General features: G+C 44.6%; 1 protein-coding gene across 3 annotated transcripts in view; it reads right to left on the bottom strand.

Annotated features, from left to right (window-relative positions):
* Positions 1-8,363, bottom strand: part of UBP1 (upstream binding protein 1) — a 51,804-nt gene extending 43,441 nt beyond the window's left edge. Inside the window, exon 1 of one of the 3 annotated variants that reach the window (XM_026016386.2) lies at positions 8,017-8,363. In XM_026016386.2, coding sequence (XP_025872171.1) covers positions 8,017-8,129 — 113 coding nt within the window. In that variant the 5' untranslated portion in view covers positions 8,130-8,363. The remainder of the gene's footprint in view (positions 1-8,016) is intronic. The other 2 variants (XM_026016387.2, XM_026016389.2) reach the window with 2 other exon arrangements.
* Between the last annotated feature and the right edge of the window lie 10,912 nt (positions 8,364-19,275).

Genomic DNA, 19,275 nt, shown 5'->3' with positions numbered 1-19,275 from the left:
TCCCTTCAAGGGCTGTGTGCATGTTCTGCCCCCGGCCTCTCTCCCAGCTTTTGGTGAAGTGAGCTGCCTTCCAAGGCTTGCAGACACAGCCCTCCAATCACATGGCCAGCTTCCCACCTCCCCACACCCCTCCATGTGTCTTGACTTAAGTCTTCCCCCTGTGCCCGAATGTCCTCTTTTTATAAAGACATCAGTGCCTATTCTCATTATATCATTTTAACTCATAATCTCTATAAAGACCTTATTTCCAAATAAGGTCACATTCTGAGGTGCTGAAGGTTAGGACTTCCAATATATTCTTTTTGGGGGACACAATTCAATCTATGTAACGGCAGACTGAGGATTCCAGAGGGCAAGGTGAAAGCGGGTTAGGAATTGGTAAGAAAGGGGAGATGGCGAAGAACTGAGGAGGTGCAGGGCACCGGGGTGGCTCAGTTGGTTAAGCATCTGCCTTCTGCTCAGATCATGATCCCTGGGTCCTGGGATAGAGCCCCAAATGAGGCTCCCTGCTCAGTGGGGAGTCTGATTCTCCCTCTCCCTCTGCCCCTACCCCCACATTTCCATTCTTTCTCTCCACTCTCTCAAATAAGTAAAACCTTAAAAAAAAAAAAAAAAAAAAAAACCTAAAAAGATGAGAATATCTCTAGCAACTTCATGCCAATACGTTTGAAAATATGGATAGATGAACAATTTCCTGGAAAGATAACTTATCAAAACTTTCTTCAAGACACAAGGGCACCCTGGCTAGCTCAGTTGGTGGAGCATGTGACTCTTGATCTTGGGATTGTATATTCGAGCCCTGAACTAGGTGTAGAGATAACTTTTAAAAAGTTAAAACTTAAAAAAAAAAAAAAAATTCAAGACACAAAAATCATTTTAAAATAATCTTACAAAGACTGATATTGTAGTTAAAAATTTTCCCCCAAAGAAAATTCCTGCCCTAGAATGGTTTTATAGGCAAGTTCTATCAAACTTTCAAAGGCAGTTTTGCAGAAAGTCTTCAACAGAAAAGAAAGAGAAGAAACACTTTCTAATTCATTTTATGAGCCTACTGTAATTTTGAAGTCAAAACTAGCTATGAACAGAACTAAAAAAGAAAATTAAAAGTTTGTTTAAACCACAAACATAGAGGTAAAAATCCCAAATTAAGTATTAACAAACCAAATCCAAGAATATAATGACAAAGCATGATCTAGTTGAGCATTCCCCAGGAACACAAGGACAGAATACAGAATCTGGAAACACAACACCACATTTCTGGACAATTGATTTAGAACAGAATGGCATTGTGAAGAGGTTCGAGTAAAAAGTCTTGTCAAGCAGGGAAAAGTACAACTGGCCTCCTACTTCATACCATACCAAAAACAAAAGAAAAAAATTATTCCATATAGATTGTTAACTTAGATATGAGATTAAAGTAACTAATCTTCAGAAAAGATTGTAAGAATATCTTATATCCTCACAGGAAGGAAAGGGTATAAGTGAGAAGATTATTCTGTTTGACCACATCAAAATCAAGAACATTCAAAAGCCACCTGAGAGAACGGAAAGGCAAGTCATGGAGGTGAGGTATTTCTGACTTCTTTATATAACCAAAGGCTAGCATCCAGGACATAGGAGGAACTACAACAACAAAGAAAAGAAAAAAGAAAACAACAGAACTGAACAAAGAAAAAGGTGTTGCCTTCAAATCCTACAAGACTTAGACAAATATATAGCCTTAAATGCATCTATTAGAAAACACCAAAAACTAAGGAGGAAAAAACATCAACCAATGAAGTTGGAAAATAACAAGAGCAAGCAAAGAAAACGAAGAAAATAACCACAAAAGTAAAATAGAAAACGCAACAGAAAAGAAAAAGCCAACATTTGGCTTCTTGTAAAGCATTGAAAATGACCTCTCAAAGAGGTCACAAAAGAAAGAAAAGACACAAGTCATACAAAAGAAGGGAATAATCACAAATACTGTAGAGATCTTTTTTAAAAAATATCTAAAAACTTAGAGCAGACAATTTTCTATGAAAATTAAAATTACCACAACCAACTAACATTCATAAATTCAGAATATTCCTATGTCCATTAAATCAATTACAGGGGCAAATATCTACTTGTGCAAAAAAAAAAAAGTCACCAAATCCAGGCTAGATTCCAAGTGAGCTTTACAAAATTTGGACAAATAGGTAAGTCTCATCTCATTAAAAAACACTTAGGGGAACCTGACTGTAGAGCACACAACTCTTGAATGCAGAGTTAGGAGTTCAAGCCCCATGTTGGGCACAGAGCCTACATACATACATACATAAATACATAAATAAAGCTTTCAGCCCATAGAAAGAGAAAGTATTCAACTCACTTGAAACTGATACAGCCTTGATGTTTAAAAAAAGTGAGTAATAGGTTTGCAAGAAAAGAAAATTGAGGACCAGAGTTTCGTAAAGGTAACCTATTTATGAAACTCTGGGAACATTCTCTAAAGTCAGTAAGACTAAAAACTCAAGTGTTTAGTGGTTCTAAATAACACTGCTGTGAAGCCCTAGCTGACATACTAAGGCAAGAAAATGAAATGTAAAGGTCATCAGGAAGAAACAAATCTACCATTATTTAAAGAAGTTGTGTAGGGATCCCTGGGTGGTGCAGCGGTTTGGCGCCTGCCTTTGGCCCAGGGTGCGATCCTGGAGACTTGGGATCGAATCCCACGTCAGGCTCCCGGTGCATGGAGCCTGCTTCTCCCTCTGCCTATGTCTCTGCTTCTCTCTCTCTCTCACTGTGTGCCTATCATAAATAAATAAAATTAAATTAAAAAAAAAAATAAAGAAGTTGTGTAACTAGAAAGTCTAAGATCCTACAAATTATTAGAACTATGAAGTTCAGCAAAGTCCTGGAGGGAAAAAAAAAAAAAAGACATGATACAAGATAAAGAAAAAATATAACTCAGCGATTAGAAACGACAAATACCCACCATTTGCTTCAACGTGGATGGAACTGGAGGGTATTATGCTGAGTGAAATAAGTCAATCGGAGAAGGACAAGCAGTGTATGTTCTCATTCATTTGGGGAATATAAATAATAGTGAAAGGGAATATAAAGGAAGGGAGAAGAAATGTTGGGAAATATCAGGAAGGGAGACAGAACATAAAGACTCCTAACTCGGGGAAACGAACTAGGGGTGGTGGAAGGGGGGAGGAGGGCGGGTGTTGGAGGGGAATGGGTGACGGGCACTGAGGTGGACACTTGACGGGATGAGCACTGGGTGTTTTTCTGTATGTTGGTAAATTGAACACCAATAAAAATTAATTAAAAAAAAAAAAAAGAAAAAATAAATAAATAAATAAATAAATAAAAAGAAAAAATATATATATAGCCTTCTTGGCTGATTTTCCTCCTATCCAGAAAGATCTTGCTCTATTATCTTGAGAAGACCTCTCAATTATTAATCGGTAGGCAGCCAAAGAGCACAATGGAAAGAAGTAGAAGCCATACCCCAGCTCTGGAGTTTCAAATCCTACTAACTCCACCATTTGTTGAGTGACACTCTGGCAGGCTACTTAACTTCTCTGAGCTCTAATAATGGGTTTGCTTTAATTTAGAGGGAAACATTTTAAGTATTTAAACTGTAGGCATACATTAAACCAGAGATTCTCAAAAGTATGATCTGTGGAATCCTGAGGAAACAGACTCTTTCAGGAGGCTTGAGAGGTCAAACCTATTTTCAGAATACTAACATTATTTGCTTTTCATTTTGATGACATTTGCATGCAACCAAAGGTGATTAAAACTGCTGGTGCCTTAGCATGAACCAAGAGAGTGGCACCAAATGGTAGCAAAATCAAGGCACTGGTAGTCACTGCATAAAAATTATTAATTTTAGTATATGTTGGCTCTTGGGTATGTGTAATGTATTTCTGAGGCACACCAAAGTGCAATGGTTGTCTCAAGGAAAGCTTTTATGCCACCATTTATTTGATCTGCAGGCCGACTGAGCAGTTTCTCTCACAGAATATCATTTTAACTTGAAAGAAAAACTAGCAAACTATGATTATTCAGATCTGGGTATAGGGCAGAAATTTCCTCAAAAATGAACAAAGTGAGCCTATCATTTCCCAGAAAAGAACTGTGACAGTTAGTTAGGTTCTAATAGGATGCCTGGAGGCCAGCACAGAGGAAGTCTCAGCCAACCAAGAGGAAGTCAGAGGTTTGTCCTGGCAGCACTCCAAAACAAAAACCACAAGAAACCGGATCAAACCAGACAGGCCCAAGATGGCTGACAAAGTAGGCCAAGGTTCACATTATTCCTTCATTATACTACATTAGCATTCTAAATCTCCTCCCTACCAGTGCCAGGACAAGAAACCCCTGACCAAATATGGGAGAGAAGGCTTGGCTTCCAAGAAATCCCTGCCTCAAGTAGTGAATATTCCAACCTCTTGTTAACAGCTGTTAAGACTGAAAACCAGGGGCACTTGGGTGGCTCAGTTGGTTAAGCATCCAACTCTTGATCTCAGCTCAGGTCTTAAGCTTAGGCTTGTGAATTCAAGCCCAGTGTTGGGCTCCATGCTGGGTGTGGATAGAAACCCAGATCTAGTGGGTGCCACTCTCCCTGGAGCCCACCAGCATTCCCAATCTTGAGAGCATACTTCTGTTTTAACAAACTTTCCTACTTGTACTGCTGTGTTGTGTCTGTCCTTGAAGTCTTTCTCCTGATGAGATCAAGAGCCTCCAGTGACATCTTTTGGACAAGCTGGGTCAAGAGCCTCACGACCCAAGGTCTCCCCAGTCTACTTGACAACAAGACCAATGCCCTCTGTAAGGTAACAATTAAAAATTTTATGTGTAATCTAAAGTGGTCACATTATTTCCTAAGTCCTTAAAATTAAATTGCTACAGATTATACATTTCATGTGAATAGTAAGATGGAAAAAAAAATTAACAAGGGCCCAAAAGACCCTCTCAAAGAGTTTTAATGAGCTACTTTCTAAAGGTCATTTGGTTGTCACTTCAAAAAACATCAATGACCCAGATTTCAGGTTACAATGGGTTTCAGCCTTCCTTCAGTGAGGGGAAGCTTAGCCTTCATTTGGAATGGTAGTGCCACTAACAGGTCACCGGGACTCGCACTGTAACATCTATGGGCTTCAGTTTACTCACTTAAAAGAAAAAGATCGGTTTAGAAGTTCCTAAGGTCTCTTCATCCATTTCTAGAATCTTGAGAAGATTGTTTATAACCTACCTCATTTCTTTTTTTTTTTTTTTAAGATTTTATTTGTTTATTCGTGTGTGAGAGAGAGAGAGAGACAGACAGACACAGGCAGAGGGAGAAGCAGGCTCCATGCAGGAAACCCGACGTGGGACGTGGGACTTGATCGCGGGCGAGTCTCCAGGATCACAGCCCAGGCCGAAGGCGGCGCTAAACCGCTGCGCCACCTGCGCTGCCCGACCTGCCTCATTTCAAACAGAATCTCCAGCAGCTCATATCTCACATACAAACGTGATACAGCAATACACACAGAAGAGGGGAGGGACGAAAAGGGGTGGGGGGGGGGGGCGGAGAAAGAGAAAGATAGAGACAGAGACAGAGAAAATGAAAGAGCCAAGAGCACAAAGAGGACGGGAAGAAGCAAAGATAATATCAGAAATTTGCCACCACATACCCCAATACCATCAGCCAGCATTGTTTAATGCAAATAGATTTTTTTCTAAGGTAGGTTCTGTGCCTAACACGGGGCTTGAACTCACGACCCTGAGATCAAGAGCTGCATGCTCTAGAGACAGAAGCAGCCAGGTGCCCTGATGCAGTTTTTAAAATTAAGTCAGACTACTGAAAGAAAAACCATCTTTCTTACAAGCCATCTTCCCCCAAATCTGAGGAAATGATTTCTTTAAAAGTCCTTAAAAATAGATGGTTTAAGCCATCCAGGGAGCAAATATAGTAAGCATATTTCACTTTGGACTCAAAAAAAAAAAAAAAAAGTTTACTTTGTAGGCACCTTTTCATTTAAGAAGTCACTTTTCCAATAATTTCAAATTTAGCACCTCAGTTTACTTCTTGAACTTAAGAGAGAACAAATCAAAGAGAAAGATAAGCATCAATAGCCTTACTTCCCATTTGATTCCCATTTTCTGCCCATGCAGAAAATAGGTATTAGGCACTCCTAGGATCCAGCCTTCTCAGGGCTCCAGGCCCAGGCCGGGGCAGTTCAATCCAAGGAGGCCGGCAACAGCCTAAAGCATTCTTCAGACTTAGTCCATGTCAAGTCCAATTTGGTACTGCCCAAGTTTGAATTTCACATAAGGGCCCTGAATTTGCAAGAGGCAAGTACTCTCATCAGCTCCTCAGTTTTGAGGATCCAATTCAATATTTAAAAAACAAACAAAAACTCCTTATAAACTACTAATTGCCTTCAAAAATACCTGAAATTTTAGATTAAATGACACACCATGTAAGCAATAACACGAAACATTCAATGGAAAGTTTCCCCATGGGAAGTGTTGTAAAAGACCCATAATCATTAAGATGTCAGGCATTATTTTAAGAACAAGGTCAGAGAAAGGTTAAAATCATGATTTTCTTTCCTTTTCATAGAATAAACCAAAGACAAAAGTTCATTAGCTGGCTGAGTCACTTAAATAAAACTCTAGGAAAAAAGTAAAAGCTCAAAATAACCGTAATAAGCGAAGTTCTTGGCAGCAAACTTTCATTTTACCATAACTGAGAAGTGCGAAGCAACCTTTGAGTTGAAAATACTCAATTCCCTTCATGCGCCTTACCTGGTCTCAAGGAGCAGCACGGCTCTTCAGGCCTGTTTTACACTAGGGAAATCACGGTTTCTAGTGCTATGTGGGGTGACCCTATGACTTTCAATAGATCAATTTCTTCAACTGAGATGGTTGTTCTAGAAAATAAGACAGCTCGTCCGAAGCCCTCAAGCTGCACAACCGCGGAGAGCAAGTGCCAAGTTCAGGGAGAGGAGCGCATACCTTATCAGGGCCAGAGTCCGGTGACCTCCACACACTTCCACACTCTAAGAAACACCTCGTCCTTTCTGAGAGTTCTTGATTGCCCATGGCTTTCCCTGCAAGCTATAAAAGCTGAGTCTGCAGGGTGCAGCCCCCACTGCCCAGGCCTGCCCTGACGGTGAAGTTCTCTTCAGGACAGGTATGCTCCAGCCTCCCTCAGAGCTGCAGTGAAATGTATGTAAGCTACTGGGAGACCGGACAGCACTTCAGAGACATCAGGCATCATTTAAAGAACAGTCAGAAAATCTCAACAGAAAACTGCCAAACCATGGAACTGTACACTTTGATAAAAATGAACTTACAGTGCATTAGCTATATTTCAATAACGCTGCTAAAAACAAAAACAAAGAACCACCGAACTGATAGAAGTTAAACACAAAACACAACACAGCATTCTCTAGGATAAAGGCCAGAGACTAAGCTCCGATCTGTTTCAACCTTCAAAATTAAACAAAATGAATGGCTGCTGGTACAGGCAGCAGGGACTAAACAAACTAGTGTTTGTTGTGCAATCGCTGCATCTTAAAGCCCTTTTCAAAAAGGAAAAAAAAAAATGGCTCAGGAGGATGGTCCCCAAAATGAAAACCTTTACTTTGAAACCATCAAAAAGCATCAATCACTAAGGTGCTTTTATTCCCCGGCGTCTACTTTCACTTATGAAAGAATTACTATTGTAACAGCAAGTGATTAAAATTTGCCACCAGGAAAGACTACAATGTAGAAGAGAATAGGAACTGATAACCGAAACCTTGGAGAGTGCTTGCCCAGCACCAGTTCCACTGCTTCGTGCCGCGTACGCCAGCTCCGAGCAGCCAGCCGCCCGCCCGCAAGGAAAGGAAGCCCCTTCCCCCAGCTGCCGGCCTGCTCCTCCGCAGAAATAAGCCCCGAGGCGCAGCTCCCGGGGCCGCCCGCGCACGCCCGCCACCCGGCTGGGCAGAGGCCACGCGGCCCGCACCCCGCGGCCGGGAAGTCGTGCAGGCCCTTCCCACGGGGCCCCAGTACCTCATGCTGTAGGCGCCGGCGCCCAGCTCCTGCCCGATGCCCGAGAGGCTGGCGTCGAAGTCGTGCACCAGCCCGGACTCGATCACCTCGTCCATCTTGAGGACCCAGGCCATCTTCCGGCCTCGCCGCCGCCCGGCGCGGCCTCCGCGAGCAGGCGATGGGGCCGAAGCTCCGCGGGCGCGCCCTGAGGGAGGGCGCGGGTGAAGCGTCGGGCGGCGCGGCGGACGGTCACCACGGGCGGCCCGGGCGGCGGCCGGGACCAGAGCGACCGGGGCCCCGCACGCAGGGCACGGCGAGCCCGGCGAGCAGCTGCAGCGGGAGCGGCCGGGCCGCCGGCAGCGCCTCCCTCCCGCGGGCGCCGGCCCCGCGCCTCATGCCGCCGCCGCCCACCCCCTGCGCCGCTAGCGCTGCAGCCGCGGCCGCCCGCCCCGCCCCGGAGCCCCCGGCCGCATCCTCCCCGGCTCTGCGATGGGGCGGGAGCTCGGCCCGCCCGTCACCCGACCCCCGGTCTCGACCCCGGCCCTCGGCCCGCCCGCCCCGCCGCCCGGGCCAACCCCGCCGCCGCCGCCGCTCCGCCGGCCGGGACGCTGGCTCCTATATGGCTGCGGCCCGAGCTCTCTCCCGCTTCCGCCTCCTCCGGCCCCGCCCCGGCCCCGCCCCGGCCCCGCCCCGCCCCGCGCGGTCTGCCCTCGCCCCGCCCCGCCCCGCCCCGCCCGGGTCCGCCCGGCTCCGCTTCGGGAGCACGCCTGGCGCTGCACCCCCGAGCGTCCCCGCCGAGCAGCGCGCCCCGCCCCCGCGGCTCCCGCAGCCCCCGCCCCCGCACGCCAGCTCCGCACGCCAGCCCCGGAAGAGGCGGGGCCCGCGGGCCGTCCAGTTCCGCCCACCCAGAGAGGCGGGCTGATTGACAGGCCAACTGGACAACAATGGCAAGGGCTTGGTCGAGGCTCCCGTGAGTCTCTGTGCGTCTGTACCGAACAGCCAATCAAAACGTCCTTCCTCTTGGGCGGTCTCGATAACGGAATTGGCTGCCGGAAGAAAGAGTTCATTGGCCCGCGCCGGAGGAAGCCCCCGAAACCTCTCCTGGAGGTGCCTTGCTCCTCTGTGGTCTTTCCGGGTAGTCTCTGCGTTTTGCCCAGACTACTTCGGAGAGAGTGGGGGGTTGGGGCGGGATAGGTGCCTGGGGACTGAAAAGCCTATTGGGTAGAAAACCCTGATTGACGTGCATGTCAGCCAATCAGCGCTGCTAAGAGGGCTCCGGAAGTCTCCCAGTTGCAGATTGCAGTGAACAGGATGGCAAGCCCGAGTTGACTTCGTGCCTCGGTCGCAGGAGTAGCTCGCACTCGGGTTATGGTTGTCGCTCGTGGTTCTGGAGGTTCGCTGGGCTTAGCCGGGTGACCCTCGCTCAGGGCCCCCCTGTGGGTGGAGTGGCAGGGCTGGGCTAACGTCATCCTACGGGCTTCCCCGCTCACGTGGCACGGGCTGGGCCTCGGGGGGTTGGGGCCGCTGCCGCGCCCCGGCCTCTGCGTGCTCCTGACGTCCGCTCGGCGTGGCCGCTGCCTCTGAAGCAAGCGTCTCACGACGGGAAGTGGAAATCAGTGGCTTAAGGACAAAGATTCTTTGCTTGACCACACCCCCTCGGCCGGTCTGTGCCCTGATTGTAAAGCAGCCCTAGCAAGACCCTCTCGGTCCTTATCTCAGGCCCCCTGGCCCCTGCCGCCTCCCAGGTGGGGCCTTTAGAGAGTCCTGTTAGGTCGTTCCTGCCAGAACCTCCCTGCCTTCCCTCCTGGTAATGTCTTCATAGTAACTTTATATCCGCTCACCCCAACCTGCTCCTGGCCCCAAACCCTCACTTAGCCCTGCTCTGCCTGGAGTTGAGCCTAATCTCCACTGCAAAACTCTGTCGGTATGGTCCTTAATACCTGTTGTGACGGTCCTGAGTAAAGTCTGCCTTCACCATTTTAACAACTGAATATTTTTTCTCTTAACACTGAAGGCCTGGGAGCGGGAACTGACACACTCTTTATTCTGTATTAGTGTAGCCGCCATAGAATCATACTGATGGGAAGAGAGCTAAATAAAAACAACCGAAATCCATCCTCTGGCCACAAAGGTGGTATACCCTTTTCCACATGCAGTAAGCACTCACCTCCTCCCAGGCCCCTGCAAAGTTCTCATCCCGTTACAACATTGAGGTTCAGGATTTTGTGAGGTCCTGGAACAGATGAGGCTCTTTGGATGCAGGTCCCTGGGTGTGCATTAAGTGGCTCCTCTGTATGAAGATCTGTGAGTTAAAGAGACAAGTGATCTACCCCAACCACTACCTCATACTTCACACGCCATCATGGGAGAGGCACAGGAAACTTACTCTGTAGACATTTTTCTTCAAAGGGGAACAGAAGGCACACAGCAGTCGCTAGAGCATTGACATTCTGAAATCCAGTTCGGTAAATGTTGACAGTTCCTTGCTTAGAACTTCGTCGTACTTTCTGGGAATACCCAGTGGTCCTTGTCTCCATCCACTGGACTCTTGATTCTGCCCTCTGGGTTATCCTTCCAGTGCCTTAAAAACTAGCCTATATTTACAACTCAGTAGTTATCTGAGCCGTTTCCTAACCATTGTTGTGCAGGGGTCTGAAGTACTCTCTTCAGGTGGTATTCGAGTTGTCCTTTTCAGGCCAAACTGATACAATTCACTTCTAAGCTTCATGGGTTTTCTGTGAATCGCCCTGGGTGGCGCAGCGGTTTAGAGCCTGCCTTTGGCCCAGGGCGTGATCCCGGGATCGGCTCCCGGTGCATGGAGCCTGCTTCTCCCTCTGCCTGTGTCTCTGCCTCTCTCTCTCTCTCTCTCTCTCTCTCTCTCTCTCTCTCTCTCTTTCTCTCTCTCTCTGTGGTGTGACTATCATAAATAAATAAAAATTTAAAAAAAATTTATCTTATAATCTGCTCCAATGAACAAAAAACGTTACTAACACCTATCTGGGGGGCAGCTTGGCTCTGTTGTTCTGGTTCCGATTTCTTATTTCTTGGTTACAGTCAAGATATCAGCTGGAGCTGCAGTTATCTGAGGGCTTAACCGAAGCAGGAGGATCTATTTTCTAGCTCACTTGGACGACTGTTGGCAGAAGCCTCAATGCCTGCATGTCCTCAAAACATGAATCTGGCACCTCTCCCCTCACAGTAAATAAACCAAGATAGAGAAAGGAAGCCACCTTTTATGACCTGTTCTCCAAAGTCATACATTATCCCTTCCACTTTATTGCTATTCCACAGAAGCAAGTCACTCCAGCTAGCCTCCATTCAAGAAGATAATTTGTCTCTTATCTTTTGAAGGATGAATATCAAAGAACTTGACAGATTTTTATCCAGAACAGTAATGTTCATTATTATACTTAATAGGTTTTGAAGGCACTAAACAACACAAGTCAGAAAAAGAGACTAGAGATATAAAAGTGGGAAAAGGAGGTGAAAGTTGTCACTACTTATAGATTATATGTTCATATACATGAAGATCTCATGGAAAACAAGTAAAAATTTAATAACAGTGACATAGAGCATGAATATTCATAGATCAATAGTTTTATAAAAGAGTTTTGAGGATATAATGAAAGAAAAGGATCAATTTGTAACAGGATTTAAGAAGATAAAAATGCCTCAAAACTAATAGGAAATGTCAAGAACCATATAAGTAAAATTTTTAAATTCTCAAAATGAACATAAAAAAACACTGAACATAAATACTACATCGAGTATTATAATGGTTCCGCTTAACCTAAGCAGTAAATTTAATGTGATTCCAATAAAAATACTAACAGAATTTTTTTAATTGGACAAAATGATTCTAAGACTAACATGGAAAAGTAAATGAGCAAAAATAGTCAAAAGTTTTTTAAGTTTAGATATTAAAACATTATAAAACCTAAATATTTAAAACCAGTATGCATTGATGAATGAATGAACAAAGGAAGAGAATGAAAAATCCAGGAACAGATCAATATGCATATGGAAATTTATTATGCAATAAATAATTGTCATTGAGTAAATTTGAGTCTCAAATCAGTGAAAGAAAATGGACTATTCAATAACTGGTTTGGGGATCAACTTTAAAGGACCTGAAAAAGCTTATACCAGAATAAATTCCAAATGGCTCAAATTTCTTTTTCTTTAAAAATGTTTAAAAACAAAATTATAGGGATGCCTAGGTGGCTCAGGGGTTGAGCGCCTGCCTTTGGCTCAGGGCATGATCCTGGAGACCCGGGATCAAGTCCCACATCGGGCTCCCTGCATGGGGCCTGCTTCTCCCTCTGCCTTTGTCTCTGCCTCTCTCTCTCTGTCTCTCATGAATAAATAAATAAAATCTTTTAAAAAAAATTATAAAACACTAGAAGAAAACATGGGAAAAAAAAAAGAAAACGTGGGAGAATAACTTTAGAAACTCAGGAAAAGGCATCTGTAACTATGATACAAAATCCAGAAATTTTAAGAGATTGATGCACTTGACAACATATTTCTTAATAGTAAAGAAACATAGTAAACAAAAATATTTCTCTATAGTAAACCACCATAAGCAAAATCAAAAGAACAGGGGAAAAAACTATTTAGGACTTAGATCATGAATAAAAGCTGTGTTTCCCTAACACATTTAAAGTTGCTGGCTTACCTGGGTGGCTCAGTCAATTAAGTATCTGCCTTCAGTTCAGGTCATAATCCCACAGTCCTGGGATAGAGCCCTAAGTCTGGCTCCCAGGTCTGTAGGGAGTCTGCTTCTCCCTCTCCCTCTGCTCATGTTCTCTGTCTCTCAAATAAATAAGTCTTAAAAAAAAAAAATAAGTTCCTGCAAATAAATCAAAGTATGGTGAAAATGGCATTCGTACTCCAAAGAATATGCAAGTTGGAATACATCCGTTTGAGATACATGCACAGAGAAACTTTCATTGAAGACAGCAACTAAGAGCTGCCTCCTGCAACACAATCTAAAACCTGGTCACTCGAATTTTATATTGCCAGTAATGGGCAAAGATTAGCAGCATCTGAAGAACACAGTTCTTGCTGTTTTGCAAAATTGTGAAAGCAGCTGATCAGCTCTCAACAGAAAGGCTGCTATAGCCATGGTCAATGATCCCATACCTACCATTTTCTCCCAATTAAATGTGACCCTGGGGATCAAAGGAACAACTGCTCTCCTTACACAGGTTTTATCCACTCAATACTTAGTAACAGCTAATGAACAGGAAGATACAGCTGGGAAACAGGAAGAACAAGCTCTTGATGGAGCAAATCAAGTCTTTTAGAAGTGTTCACGTTTGACTGCTGGGAATAAAAAGACCTACCTGCTTGGACTTCTGCACAGCAATTAGTTTTTCCTTAAGAAAAATCAGTGATAAATGATAAAATTTTCAAATGCTAAGAAGTAGCAAACACACTTTCTGCGTGATGGCTCTTGGCTGCTTAACTATTTCAAAATATGTATCCTTTCAGATTTTTTTTTAAATAGTTTATTTATTCATGAGAGACAGAGAGAGAGAGAGAGAGAGAGAGAGAGAGAGAGAGAGAGGGGCAGAGACACAGATAGAGGGAGAAGCAGGCTCCCTGTGAGGAGCCTGATTCAGGACTTGATCCCGAGACTCAACGATCATGACCTGAGCTGAAGGCAGACGCTCAACCAGTGGGCCACCCAGGCGCCCCTTTCAGATTCTGTCTTTGTTAAGATGTTCATGGGTGCCAGCGTCTGAATGCTTGTGTCTCTTCAAAATTCAGACGCTGAAATCTACCCCCTCCCCAAGGTGATAGTATTGGAGGAGGTGGGGCCTTTGGGAGGGGCTATGCCCCCAAGAATGGGATTAGTGCTCTTACAAAGAAAGACCCACAGAGCTCTCCCACTCCCCCTCTGCCATGTGAGGATATACTGTGAAGTCTGCACCCTGGAGGAAGACCCACCTGATCATGCTGGCACCCAGATCTCAGACTTCCGGCCTCCAGAGCCATGAAAAACAAATTGCTATTGTTTAAAAGCCACCAGTCTGCTGTTTGTTGTTACAGCAGCCTGAAAAGACTAAGACAGCAGAGTACTAGGGATGCCTCCGAGGCATGTTGAAGTTTTGGGAAAGCCAGTGCTAAGTATCCAGTGAGCCAGAAGGTCAATTAACTTTTTGACATTCAAAATGTTGTGATCTAAAACAACACCCATTTATTTATTTAAAGATTTTATTTATTCATTCATGAGAGAGAGAGAAGCAGGCTCTCTGCAGGAGCCTGATGTGGGACTAGATCCCAGACCCTGGGATCAGGCCCTGAGTCAAAGGCAGATGCTCAACTGCTGAGCCACCCAGGCTTCCTTTAGTTCTTGATTCTGTGTATCAGAACTTTTGCTGGGCTCAGTTGTGCAGTTCTTCTGAGCCCAGCTAGGCTTCCTCATGCATCCGTAGCCAGCGATGGTTCTGCTGATCTTGGCTGGCTTTCTCATATGTCTGGGGTTTCCCCAGGACATCTGAGTTTGCTTGAGTCACACTACATGGTCTCCACTCTCCTGCAGACTAGCCCTGCCTTGTTTTCATGGTGGTTGGATGGGTTCTGAGAGACAACAGGAAACCCTAATCCAGCACTGGAATGCCATCACCTCTGCTGAAATCTCTTGACCAAAGCAAGTCACAAAACCAGTCTAGCCCCAGGGGGTGGAGAAACAGACTCCATCTCTTGGTGAAAGGAGGCACAAAATCACAAAAATTATTTGGTGTAAATGCTCAAGGAGCAAAGATGCTTTTTGTCTGGTGGTTCTTAAAATGCTTCACCATTATAAAATGCATATTTTTCAGATTTTCTCTTTGAGAGAAATGGGAGATGGAATGGAAAATTGTGGCTATTCTTGTAAACAGCACATACAGTCAGGCAGCAGGATCTTTGAAAAGCTTCAAGTCAACTGGACTTAACACCAGCAAAATTTGTCCCTGAAACAGTTAACAAATAGGCTCAGTCTGAGGTTGGTGGATAACAACACCGTTAGGTGGGATTTGATAAAAGTCTCTTTGCTTTTAAAATGAGAATATTACCTTCCTGGCTCTGTGTGCATGGGGAGAATGCCCTGCATTCAGATTTTGAGAACTGGAATGGTGTCCAAAAGAATGTGAACATCGTATAAACTATGTGACCACAAATATAGGCCATATACTCTTTTGAATATAGATAGGAGTTAGATTCTGTAGCTAAATTGCCTGGATTCAAATTCTATCTCTGCCAATTAGGAGTGTGTGATCTAGGACATTACCTCAGTTTCCCCATCTATAAATGGAGATAATAGTTTATCTCCCTCATGGAGTTGTGAGAATTAAATAAGTTAATATGTTGTCTAGCTTAGAACTTGTCCTGGTTCAGAGTAAGCATCCTGTGTTTGCTATTGTGTGTAACCTCTGACCCACCTCATCAACAAGAAGGAGTGGACTACCAGGTCCTGGATAAGCAGGCAGCTCAAGGACAGACATTTCATGTGCCAGTGCCCTTGCTGTCATCATTCATGGTGTTTTTGACAGTGTCATAAAATCCGACAAAGGACAAAATGTTACTTGACCATATGCAAATGTGGACAGTCTCCAGCTTATAGTCATTTACCAATACTCTGAGCCACTTGGGAGTTTTTTAGATATTTCACTCAGCAATAACTGAGACAAGTTTGACTCTGGAGAACTATAGACCAGAAAATTCAAGTATGCTTCCAAATGCCCTTTATCTTGAAAACAGAACAGGTAATTTTTTTTCTCCTAAGCACATTTAATATAAAATTATGCTTCTCGGAGCCTTGGGTAGCTCAGCCAGTTGGGCATCTGCCTTTGGCTCAGGTCTTGGTCCTGGGGTCCCGGGATCCAGCCCCTGTTGTCGGGCTCCCTGCTCAGCGGGGAGTCTGCTTCTCTCTCCCCCTCTCTTCATCGCTCCCTCCTCGCCTGTGTTCTGTCTCTTGTTCGCTCAGTCTGTCTCTCTCAAATAAATAAAATCTTTAAGAAATAAAAATAAAGTGCTTCTCCAAGAAAGGTAATTTGTTTCAACTATGTTTTTGTAAACGTACAGAAAAGCTAAAAGAAAACGATCAGCTATATATTTAGTCATATATTTCACTCTTGCTAATTTCTCTACTTCTGTTCATTTGTCTGTTTAATCATGTGATTAAGTTGCAGCTTTCCTGATAACCCATGCCTAAATTCTTCACAATGTATTTTTTTAAGATTTTATTATTTGAGCAAGAGAGAGAGAGGGGGGGGGGGGAGAGAATATCGCCAGCAGGCAGAAGGAGGGGCAGAGGGAGAAGCAAAAGCAGACTTCCCACTGAGCAAGGAGCCCGATGTGGGGCCCGATGCGAGGCCCGATGAAGGGCTGGACCCCACGACCCTGAAATCAGGGCCTGAGCTGAAATCAAGAGTCACACACTTAACCCACTGAGACACACAGGCACCCTATTTACAATGTATTCTAAGAGAACGGAAACAATCCATCATGATTCTAATGTCATTATTATATCAAGAAATTTAATGATTCAACTAAAGAAATTCAGTAACATTATATAATGATCATTTCATTTCCAAATCTCTCCATTTGTCCCTAAATTGTTTATTACAGCTTTTTTTCAAATCCAAGATTCAACCAACTGTGAGGCCCAGGTTGAGGGGGAGCCACTGATGGGGCCCTGGGAGCAGAGTACCTGGCCCTCCTGCATCAGGCTGTCCTGTAAATGAGGAGTGCATGTTGGTTTCATGAAGCCACCGTGCTTTGGAGGACGTTTGCTAAAGCGGTCACATTCGGGCACCACCGCAGCCTGACTCGGTGTCTGAGCTTCCCAGCGCACTCTAACCAACCACCGGGTGGATTACAGCAACAAAAAAGTATTATCTCACAGTTCTGGAGGTCACATGTCCAAAATCAACTTCACTGGACTAAAGTGGAGCTGTCAGCAGGCTGCATTCCTTTTGGAGGATCTAGGGAAGAACCTGTTGCCTTGCCTTGTCCAGTCTCTGGAGGCAGCTTGCGTTCCTGGGTTCCCACACTGCTCGGACCCCTGCTTCCCCGGCAGCCTCCTCCTCACCTGACCCTCCCGCCTCCCTCTTCCACTTAGAAGGACGCTGTGATGACATTGGGCCCACCTGGCTAACCCAGGCTAAGCTTCCCATCGCAAGGCCCTTAAATTAATAACACCTGGAAGTTCCTTTTGCCACGTAGGGTAAGATGTCCACAGTCCCGGGACTAAGGACGCAGACGTGTTTGGGAGCCGTTCTGCTGCCAACACAATCCACTTCCTTCACCTCTGCGCCACACCCTTCTCAGGGAGGGCTTCCCTGGCCAGTCTTTGTAAGATTCTATCATATCCTCATCTTTTAAAATCCTCCTTCCTTGATTTTTTGTCCTTAGTCCTTGTCATTATCTCAGGTATGCTACATTTTTCTTATTTATCTTTTCTCTTTGACTAGAATGTAAGTTCCACGAGGAAAGAGATTTTGTCTGCTTTTTTTCAGTAGGATATTCCTAGTGCCTCGAATGGTGTCTGACATTTGAATGGGCATCCAAGTGATGTGGGAAGCAGGGGCAAAAGAAAAATTAAATTTCCATACTACTTAGAACCCATTGGAAGTCCTTGAAATAAGCAGAGTGACCTTCCTTTAGGGACTCAGCTGCCTTAATGTTAATACTTTGCTAAGGGCAAAAGGCAATAGATCCCCAGGATCCTGTAAGTCTACTTCAACATATAAAAATTCATTTGGAAACTTCCTTTATCTCTCCCCTCCCCAAGATGCATTTTGGCGATCATCCTCCAAGCACATGGCCTACCGATATACATCTGAAGGGTCTCATGACTCAGGTTTTGTTATACAGTAATAAGTGACCTTTTCCTAACAATAGCTAGCCCCCTCAAGGTCCTGGAAACCTTGTTTCCAAAATACCTGGGGGGGCTTATGCTGTTCCTGACCCCCTCCCAACTGGAAAGTATATAATGGGCCACTCCTCATGACCCCAGCGCAGCTCTTTCTGCCCTCATGCTTTAAAAGCACCTTTTTTTGCACCAAAGATGTCTCAAGAATTCTTTCTTGGCTTTTGGCTCCATACCCCAACATCTTTCCTACATCACAAGTACTTGTTGAATAAGTGATTTTTTTAATTTATTTATTTATGATAGTCACACACAGAGAGAGAGAGGGGCAGAGACACAGGCAGAGGGAGAAGCAGGCTCCATGCACCGGGAGCCCGACGTGGGATTCGATCCCGGGTCTCCAGGATCGCGCCCTGGGCCAAAGGCAGGCGCCAAACCGCTGCGCCACCCAGGGTTCCCGAATAAGTGATTTTTTTTAAAAAAATGTATTTATTTATTTGAGAGAGAGCGAGAGAGGGAGAGGATCTCAAGCAGACTCCTTGTTAAGCACAGACCCTGATGTGGTGGCTGGATCCCAGGACCCTGAGACGGTGACGTGAAATGAAACCAAGAGTCAGATGCTTAACCAACTGAGTCACCCAAGTGAGCCAATAAATGATTTTTTAAAGATTTTACTTATTTATTCATGAGAGACACATAGAAAGAAGCAGAGACATAGTCAGAGGGAGAAGCAGGCTCCCTGCAGAGAGCCCAATGTGGGTCTCAATCCCAGGACCCTGGGATCAGGACCTGAGCCAAAGGCAGATGGATGCTTGCCCGGCTGAGCTGCCCAGGTGCTCCAGCACTTTTTAAAATAGAATTGAATTACATTTCTGTTGTAGTATTTATTGCTCAAACAATACATTTGGTAACTTGAATCAGGCTACTTGTTATTTCACCATGATACAGTGTACCTTTTGTTGCCAGAAGCTGTGTGATCTTGGTGATGTAGTCCTGGAATTCCCAGTATTGTAGTTAATAAATTTGTTAATAGATTTCCTATGAGAATGTGTCATGAAAAGAAATAGCTGCTAACTGGAAAGCATTCAAAGTGGAGTCCATAAATTGCTTAACAATTGCTAAAGTAAAAGGACTATACAACATAAATAACATCAGTGTTGTTTACCACAAAACACCTCTCCATCAGTGCTTCTCACATATGAACGTGCATATGAGTCACAAATCATATGAGTCACCTGGAGAGTTTGTTACAAATGCAGTAGGTCTGAATGATGTTCATGATTGATCCACAGAATAGCAACATGTCATATGATATTAAAAACAGAAAAAGTAAGAAGTTTTCTCTTGCAGAAAAGATGTTATAAGCTTAGGTCTGGGAAGCCTGGGTGGCTCAGCAGTTGAGCTTCTGCTTTCGGCCC

This window comes from Vulpes vulpes, chromosome 11, assembly GCF_048418805.1.
Source record: "Vulpes vulpes isolate BD-2025 chromosome 11, VulVul3, whole genome shotgun sequence".
Classification (NCBI taxonomy): Eukaryota; Metazoa; Chordata; class Mammalia; order Carnivora; family Canidae; genus Vulpes; species Vulpes vulpes.
The sequence above is the reverse complement of the archived record's forward strand: the minus strand, read 5'-3'. Positions and strand labels throughout refer to the sequence as shown.